The sequence below is a fragment of the Pipistrellus kuhlii genome, unplaced genomic scaffold (genome assembly GCF_014108245.1).
Source record: "Pipistrellus kuhlii isolate mPipKuh1 unplaced genomic scaffold, mPipKuh1.p scaffold_m20_p_85, whole genome shotgun sequence".
Taxonomy (NCBI): domain Eukaryota; kingdom Metazoa; phylum Chordata; class Mammalia; order Chiroptera; family Vespertilionidae; genus Pipistrellus; species Pipistrellus kuhlii.
The window spans coordinates 839,871-849,015 of NW_023425590.1; the positions used below are offsets into that span (position 1 = coordinate 839,871).

The 9,145-nt window shown below is 53.5% G+C and overlaps 1 protein-coding gene across 1 annotated transcript; it reads right to left on the bottom strand.

Moving 5' to 3' along the window:
* Positions 1-202: 202 nt before the first annotated feature.
* SERPINA6 (serpin family A member 6) lies at positions 203-7,116 on the bottom strand. The gene is made up of 4 exons (XM_045577210.1): positions 6,489-7,116; positions 4,806-5,076; positions 699-846; positions 203-575 (listed from the first exon to the last, which is right to left on the bottom strand). The coding sequence occupies exons 1-4, from the start codon at positions 7,096-7,098 to the stop codon at positions 318-320; spliced, it is 1,287 nt and encodes a 428-aa protein (XP_045433166.1). The 5' UTR covers positions 7,099-7,116; the 3' UTR covers positions 203-317.
* Positions 7,117-9,145: the final 2,029 nt, after the last annotated feature.

Genomic DNA, 9,145 nt, shown 5'->3' on the forward strand with positions numbered 1-9,145 from the left:
TGACATTTCTCCCTCCCCGCCCCCAGCACTTTGAAAATGTCTTCCTGTTGAGTTTTGACTTACACGATTTCTTTTTAAAGTTTTTATTTAGAATTTCAAACTTACAAAATTTCCAAAAATAATAGGGCTTCCATGTACCCTTCTCCAGCTCCCACATATGATTACTTAACCGCAGTACGAGGATCAGAAAACACAATCCCATGGCTACACTCTGTGGCCATGACTCAGATTGTTCTGGTGCCCCACCTTCTCCGCTAATACCCCGTCCATCCCCGATGCCAGTGATGACAGAGGAGAGGACTGGCCCCCCTCCCTCCTCACATGTCCTTTCCGTGGAGTTCCTGGTGCCTGAAGTCAGCCCACGCTGTGGCCCTGGGGAAGGTGGACGCCTGGGTAGGATCCACAACCTTGACCAGGAAGAGGCTGCTCCACGTGAAATGGTCGAAGACCAGCATGATGAAGGGCTGGTTGAAGTGAATGCTCAGAGGCCCAGGCGCCACATTTTGGGTGGCCCCGGTGGGGGCAGCTTCCTCCGCCCCCGCCTCATCGAGTTGCAGCGTGGCCTTGTGGATCACCTGTGGGAGGGGCAAGGCCTGGGCTCTCCGCCTGGCTCCGGGCCCATCAGGAGCGGCTCTGCGCTGCTGATGGCTGTATATTGTGCATTTTTTGGGGGAAAAAGAGGCTCAGGAGACACTTACCTTTGACATCTTCAGCTGGGCTCCTTGAGTGACGCCTGAGAAATTGGCCTGGTTGGTGAGCAAGTCCGCAATGCCCATGTCCTCCAGGAGGCCGCCAAGGTCATAGGCTTCAGAGAGGGAGACCTTCGGGATGTACAGGTCCACCGGGCTGCTCGGGGGAGAGCAGACGGGGTTAGGTTTTCCCAGGGCTGGGCTTGGCCAGCCAGACTTCCTGCGATCCCTCCGGGCCCTGCCTCTCAGCTGGACAGGTTCTTTGGGGCAGGGACAGGGACAGGGACAGGCACAGGGCACGGGCTGGATCTGCCCCTCCATCCTCCACAGAGGCAGCTTCCTCACTGGGCTCCTGAACTGCCGTCTTTTCTTCTCGGCTCTTCCTTTGAGCTGATTCTGCCTGTGATACTGCTGGACCTTGGAACATCGAAGAGGAGGGTCCCTAAGGAGGTCTTTGTGGTCCTAGCCAGTTTGGCTCAGTGGATAGAGCGTCAGTCTGTAGACTGAAGCATCCCGGATTTGATTCTGGTTGGGGATATGTACCTTGGTTGCAGGCTCCTCCCTGGCCCTGGTTAGAGCTTGTGCAGGAGGCAACCAATCGATGTGTTTCTCTCACATCAATGTTTCTATCTTCCCCTTTCTCTCCCGCTCTCCCTAAAATCAATGGAAATATCTTCTCTGGTGAAGACTAACAACAGCAACAACAACAAAACAGAGGAAGTCCTTGTGGTTCCTTGCCACAAGTGGAGGCGGGAGCACCTGGCCACAGCTGTGCCACGAAGGCTGTGTGGCAGAGCCACGGTGCACCCTCTCCGTGCCCTGGCCCTTCTGCGCTGAGGTCGATTCTGTAAGAATTCTGGGACTCGGCCAGCAGTTCTCATTGGATAAAGCCAGTGAGGTTTCTAGAAAGTTAGGTGGAATCATGTTGGGCATGGGGTGCTAAAATTCTCACCTACCAAGGTATTAATGTCTTATAAATATTTCCTCCTTTTCCTGTTCTTCAGAGAGCGAGAAGGTGCCTGAAACCCCGAGTCTGAGGGGCATCAACGAAATGACCTGGGCTCCACAGCGGGCGGGAGGCCGCAGCCCTGTGCACTGAGCTACCAGCTCCCGGAGTCCCGGCCTCGAGAATGTGAGCCTCCCTCTGGGGATGAGGAGGCAGCACGGAGAGCGGGATGTGGAGGTGCTCCTCTGGACTGGGAAATGGCGACGGGAAGCGAGGGGATGGACCGATGCCAAGCTGGCAGACCTTTACCTCCGGATCTCCGGTCCGCCATGGCTCACCCTACCATCAGTGCCCAGACCGAGGCTGGAAGTCCGGGAGGTGGGGGTTCCCCCATTGACACCAGGGAAACACCATCTCCTCACGCCGGAGAGCTGCCCATGTGCAGTGCAGCAGGCGGGTAAGTGAGACTCAGTTCACAGTTCAAAGCAATCTGCTTGGACAGCGGGCCAGGAGGCAGGGAGGACAGTGTGTGCGAGCTCTGAGTGGGGTGGCTGCTTCCGTGGGAGGTGGGTGCAAGCTGGACCTGAAGCGCGGGCTCGTTGCGCCGGGGAGCCTGGGAAGCATCAGGTGATGTGGGAGGGAAGGCGGGGAAAGGGTCACAGAAGCACGGGGAGGAACAGAGGGAGGGTCTGTCTCCTGGGACTGAGAGGCTCCGTTCGGATGGAGTAGAGAATTGTTCATGCCAGTCACACATGAGGGCCAAAGGTGCAAAATTTCACTTTGGATCTTTAGTTTAAAAAGCATCCAGAAGGAAGTGGCATGTGTTATTGATTAATGGTAAGCTAAAGTAGGTTGGTGAAGAGATTACTTTTGGTGTAAAGAGAAAGATTGTCGACCTCCCTTGCAGCACAGTGTGCTCCAGAATTTGTTAGCATCCGGTGCGTTATGAGCACCTAGTGGCGCTGTACCTGAATGCAGGTGGGGGTGGGACAGTTGAAATGGTGAAGAGCTGGCAAATGGGTCCCTGTCTACCATCACCCAAACACAGGCTCACATAAATACACCCCCCTCCACATACCACCCCCCACACAGGGCAGAGATGTTTGGTTTCAGGACTCTATAAGAATGCCTCCTGTGTCCCCCATGTAGCCATAGGGAGTCTCTCTGAATCCCAGAGCTGACTAGACCCCAAGTCCCTTCAGGAGTGAGGTCACACTCTCAGGCACCTCCATGCCCGTTCATGGGACGGGATCAACTTTTCCAGGAGCTCCCGCAGTGAACAATGGGGGAGATCATCCAAAGTAAACGCAACTCGAGAACATAAAGCCCAAAACCTACATCTATAATAATAATCTATAATAATAAAAGCATAATATGCTAATCAGACCAGACGTCTTTCTGGATGTCCTTACGGACGACTTTCTGAAGCCATGGTAGTGAGGGCCGAGCCCCTAGCACAAATTTCGTGCATTGGGCCTCTAGTAGGTAATGAAGTAGAAGAGCTTCTTTCTAGATTCTGTACCTGCAAAGTCCAGGATTGCTAAGTTCATCTGAGTTAATTGTTCTTATTCTTTGCTGCTGCTGCCAGCTTGGCTGGGGCCCTGGGCACAGCCTGCTTGACTTGGTGTCATTCCCTCTTCCACTCATGCTCTAGGGGCCACTTCCTGCTGGTTGAACTTCCACCCAGTTAATACACAGTTCAGAGCCAAAGCAATCTGCTCTGCATCGCCTTCCCCAGGGCCCTGGGCCCAGTCAGGGGACCCTCCTGCCCCCAGCAATGCACACATCGCCTTCCCTCTCTCCCTCGGGCCGAGCTTCCATCACTGTCCACTGTAAATTCCACAGAACCTGTTCTCTGCTCTGGATGCATGTCTTTGCGGTCTACACTGTGTCTTGTTCATTGTTCTACCGCTTCTGCTTAGCCTATTGCAGTGGCCCCTAGAGCAGGAGCCACATGCAGCTCGAGAGCCACGGTTTGCCGCTCTGTTGACTGAGTTTGCCAACCACTGACCTAGACTCTCGACTCCAATAATTACAGGCTGTTGTTCTTCCTTGTGATTAAGCCCTATCCCAGTGGTCAGCAAACTGGCGAGCCGCAGTTTGCTGACCACTGGCCTAACACATGGTACACAGCAGGTGCTGCCAATTACGGCTGTTAGGTGAATAAATGAGTGATTAAGGGAATGAAAGAAATGACACCTGCTCCATGAGCCTTCCTGAGCTACTCCAGTTCCAAGTGTCTGCTCCCTTCCCTGCATCCCCTCTGCCCTCGGAGTGTGCCCCACCCCACCCACCACCAGGTCCCATGCTGGTTGGTGCTACTCTGCTTGCTTGTGTACAGGAAGAACTCAGGTCTCCCAAGAGTGAAGATCATGTTCAAAAACATCTGCCTCCCCTCCAAGGTGAGGATTGGGGCTGGGCACATGCTTGACCATAACTATGATTGTCCTGTAGCTCAGAAGTGCCTTGGGGAAAATGAACGCCTTCATTCATTCATTCATTCACTCACTCATTGCTTGCTCCCATGCTCAGCCAGCCCTCCCTGAATATGCACTCTGAGCCCATCCCTTTCCTGGGCCTGAGATTCATTGGCTGGTTCTCCTGGCCACCACCCCATCAGCATGGACACTCCTCACTCTCTTTTTCCTTATTCCGTTATTACCTCATGTGTGTCCTGAGTTTTACATATTTACTGATTGATTGAAGAAGAGTTAGATCCCTGAGTGACGCAAGAATCACTCGTGGGCTTTGCGTTGCTTCCAGGGTAGGTATTGTGGCCATTTCCCTTCCATGTTTAACTGTGGTCTCTCAGGCAATGCTAGCAGTACTTGGTTTCCAGGAAGCAAGGTAATAAAATGGCTAAGTGGGAGGCTGGTGAACTCAGTTTAAGAAAATGATGCAGCGTGTGATGACACAGAGGGGAGCTGTTAACGGCCCAGGCACCTCACTTGTGAACGCCCCAAAGTACCTCCGTGTCCATGGACAGATGTATGAATGGGCCCCGAGGTCAGAGAACCATGGCCTTTGGGAACCCCGCAGACAGGAAAACAGTGAGCCCTGGAGGGTGTGTGTGGGGTGAGAAGGGCGTCCAGGTGCACCCCTTTCCCAGCCACTCCACTTTCTGGGGACGGATCCACTTCAGCAGTTCACACAGCCAGCTGGAGGCTTACCTGCTGGTCAGGGAATCGGACCACCTCTGGATGGTGTCCCGGCTCAGCGCCTCGATGACCACGTCGATCTGCCCCTTGTCCGGAAGGATGAAGAAGACCGTGCCGTTGCCCACGTAGTCCAGCTGCACCAGCCGGCAGGGGAGCACCGGGTCCTTGAGGTAGTTGATGTTGTTCGACTGGAACATCATGGGCACCTTGACCAGGGTCGTCTCGTTCACATAGAAGTCCTCCTCTTTGGTGCTTGCCGGGTCGAAGGGGTGTTTCCACGTGCCTGGGAAGAAGAGGGAGAGGGAGGGCAGGAGACAGGCCTGTAAGGGCAGGAGCGTGCTGGCAGCTGAGCACCAGAGTGACAGCTGAGCAAATCAGGCAGCAGCTTCCCCCTCCCGGGAAGGTCCCTGTCAGTCCCCTGGCATTTCCTGGTGAAAGAGAAACCCCTAGAGGCTTAAGGCCTGTTCCATCTTCCGTTCCTGGAATGGATTGAGGCTCAGGTCCATTTCTGAGATTGGCCCTAAACACGCAAGGAGGAACATGCCTTACTAACCCCTTGACTGTAACCCCGTGTGACACATTTTGGACTTCTGACCTTCAAAATTGTAATATAATGAATTGCATTGTTTTAAGCCACCAGATTTGCAGTAATTTGTTGCAGCAGCAATAGGAAATTCATACAGGCTTCTATAGGGACAGCCATACTGCAGGACATGAGAGGGATTTAGTGTGGTCAGACACTCTGTGTGTGTGTGTGTGTGTGTGTGTGTGTGTGTGTAGGGAACACGTTGACAGGCTGGAGAGGCAAAGAAGTAGATGGTGCTGGGCCAGGGCTCCTCAGCCTTGGGACTGGAGCCATTGGGGCAGATACCATGCTGGGCTGTCTTGTGCATTTGAGGGCGTGGAGCAGCACCCTGGGCTCTCCCGGTAGACGCCCTTCCAATAGATGCCAGGAGCATGTCCCACCTCGCCCCTAGTGGTGACACCCACAACTGTCACCAGACATTGCCCACTTCCCTGAGGGTGGGTGGGGTTGGGAACTAAGGAGCTTAGGTTTTATTCTCAAGGACCGTATGTCCCCAAAATTTCTGATCATTAAAATGATTAGAAGAGGGTTAAAAATGCAAATTGTAGGACTTTCCTATGGAGAGCTTGCTTTCGCAGGTCTGGTATGGGATCTGGAATCTGTCATGTTAACAGTCTCCCTGGTGGTTTTTAAGTAAAGGGATTTTGGAAAAGCTGTTCCAAAAGGAGGAAGAGGAACTGAAGTCTGGCTGGCTCTGAGCACCTGGGAAATGTCTATACCACAGCTTAGGTGCAATCTGAGGGCTCCGGGGGTCTGTCTGGTTCTAGCCTGCTATTTCCAGTCCCTGGTCCAGGGCCTCATCCACAGCCAGAACTTAGCCAGTCTCTACAGACTGCGAGGTGGCCAGACTGCTCAGTTACATGCTTGGGCCTCACACCAGCCTATGAAAGCTTGGGCAAGTCACTCAACTCTTCCCTGTGTCGTTTTGACCTTTTGTAAGATTATATAATTCCATCTTCCTAGCAGGGTTATGGGGAGGATGGAGACTCACTGACGTGCATTGCTTTGTAAAATGAAGGCCTTGCCCAGCAGCACCCCTGAATTTGGGTAGCTGTTGCTGCTCTTGGCAATAGCAGGGGAGGTGCTGTCAGAATGGATGGGGAGGGTACCTTTGAAGAAGATGTAGTTGACCAGGATAAGCATGGCTGGGCTGTCCAGCTCGGAGAACAAGTCCACGACTTTCCCGTGTGTCTTGTTCTTAATGTGCTCATTGATTTGCTTGTGGGCTCTGGCCCAGTCCTGGAAGTCTGTAACCACAGTGTCCAGCTCATAGTAACGCTTGGTGTCTTCGGAAAAGGGCTGTCGGAGCTCCAGGCTCTGGCTGAGGAACAAGGCGTTGCCCATGGTTACTTCCAAGGTGGTGTCTGACTCCGTGAGGAGGCGGTAGAGGTGCTGGAAACCCTGATGGATCTCGGCCTCAGAGATGTCAGTGCGGTTGAAGCCCAGGTCCTGGAGAAGCTGGGCCCGGGCCTGGCCCTGGGCCCCCAGGGACAGCATGGACAAGGCCATGGAGATGCTCACAGGGGAGATGAAGACGTTCTTGCCAGGAGTTAAGGCCACCAGGTGCTTATACAGGCCAAAAGCAAAGTCAACGTTGTTAGGAGCCAGGACCCGGTGCTGGCTCCTTCCGCTCATGTCAGCATCAGCATCCTCAGCCTGAGCAGCCCGGAGGCCACTGGGAGACAGCCAGAGGAGGCAGGCGCACAGGGCGAGCAGCATCGCTCAGGACGGCGGGGCCTGCAGAACGAGACATGCTCATTAGGTGATGCGGGGCCTCTCAGGCACGGGGCTAGCATGGCAGTGGGCAGGAGGCCCGTTCAAGCCCCGGTTTGCTCTTCCTCTTGGACTGTGTGACGGGGCCAGTCAGGAGAACTCTGGGTCTCAGTGGTCTCAGCTGATATATCAAGTTCTTTGCCTATTTTCTGAATTGAGGTTTTTTATTTATTTTTTGTTTTTGTTTGGATTTTTGTACTTGAGTTTTAGAAGTTCTTTATATATTCTGGACATTAACCCTTTATCGGATATGTGACTTATAAATACTTTCTCCCATTCTGTGGTGCCTTTTTGCTCTTTTTAAAAATATATATATTTTATTGATTTTCTACGGAGAGGAAAAGAGAAGGATAGAGAGTTAGAAACATTGATGAGAGAGAAACATCGATCAACTGCCTCCTGCACACCTCCTACTGGGGATGTGCCCACAACCTAGATAATGCTCTTGACCGGAATTGAACCTGGGACCCTTCAATCCGCAGGCTGACGCTCTATCCACGGAGCCAAACCGGCTATGGCCTTTTTGCTAGTTTGAAATGTCCTTTAATTAACAAGCTGATGGCATTCTCCAGGGCTCCAGGCAGGGTGGATCTTCACCAAGGTGACCCAGGGGGTCCTCATGACCTCGTCGCTGGTGACAGCCAGCCCTGCTCCCAGCCTCCAATGTGGCCCCTGGAAGTCTCAGCCACAGCCCCATGGCTGGCCACCCCGGGGTTCCCTCCCAGCACACACAGACTCAGTGCTCTGCGGGGCCAGGGCAGAGAAGGTCACTGCAGCACCCAGTGTCTGGGGAGCTGGCTCTGGCCAGGGTGCTGTCCCATTCTTGCCCCACTTGGCTCCACTCTGTAGGCCCAGCCTCTCCCTGTCTACTCTGGCTCACTCCCTCAGGTCCCAGGTCACCTCCTCCAGGAAGCCCTTCCTCTGTGCTGCTCTCGTCACTATCCCTGTCACACTGCAGTGAGATCTTTGCTTTAGCTTCGGTCCCTTCCAAACCTGCCTTTGAGCCCCTCTTGGGCAAGGGCCCTCTGCAGTGTGCAGCCTAGACTTAGGCGGGCTTGCTTCCCTTCTCTTCCTGCTGTCTCCTGTGTTATTCCTCCTCCATGGGGATTAAAACGCTGCAACGTAGTTGTGAATATCAGCCACAGCTGTTAGTGTTTTCCTATGTGACTTCACTTACGGGGTCATCCTGTGCCCATTGTACAGATGAGAAAACTGAGGCCCAGGGAGTCAGAGCTGAAATTCTAAGCTGCGTGGTCTAACTGCAGAGCCTGTGATAAGCCTTTCTGCTTTTCTCTATAGATAACAGAAGGATGAGTGAAAAAGCTCTCTGAAAATGCAGTGTCACTATTATTCATGAATTTCATTTCAAGTAAGTCCTTGTTCCTCATTTCTGAAGTGACCCACATAGTAAACACCCAGGGATCCTTTCTTTCACAGACGCCCCAGGGGGCCAGGCGCAGTCCTGGGGCCCCAGGACATGGATGGAAAGCAGAGAGCTCTGTTTTATCTGCAATATCCTTGCCCCAGGTCACCACGCCAGGAGGTGTGTGTGACTGTGCTATGCCAGTCTGGCACCCTCTCCTCCTGACCCTGCATCCCTCCCAGGACGTGATGCTGCCTGGCTTAGGGGCATCCGTTGTGAGACACATGGGAGTGGGTCTTGGCTCAGTGTGAACCCCCACAAAGCAGGAGGCCAGGGGGAACCACACCCCCTATGGGCGCACGCAGGCTTCCGGAAGCCTTGCCAGGGCTGCCTCCTAGCCCTGTTGGCTGCAAAAGGGAGACATGTGCACTACATATGGCTGAAAGGGAGACATGAAAAAGGAAGATACTTTAAACAATAAAATAAAGTAAATCAAATAAGCAAGCTGTAGTTACCGTGTCCTGAGCTCTGGCAGAGCAAAGGATGGAGTGTCCTGGGCTGGTACTCACCCTCTGCAGAGTGCAGGTTGCAGCTGCTGGCTGGGTCCTGGGTCCTGTGTCCTGGGCCCTC

Bases quoted from the DNA above. Each gene is read 5' to 3' on its own strand.
- SERPINA6 (XM_045577210.1), bottom strand. From the start codon at position 7,098: ATGCTGCTCGCCCTGTGCGCCTGCCTCCTCTGGCTGTCTCCCAGTGGC. The intron at 5,077-6,488 runs GTACCCTCCCCA...TCTTCTTCCCAG, and splicing joins CAACTACATCTTCTTCAAAG to GCACGTGGAAACACCCCTTC. The intron at 576-698 runs GTAAGTGTCTCC...CCCCTCCCACAG, and splicing joins CCCAGCTGAAGATGTCAAAG to GTGATCCACAAGGCCACGCT.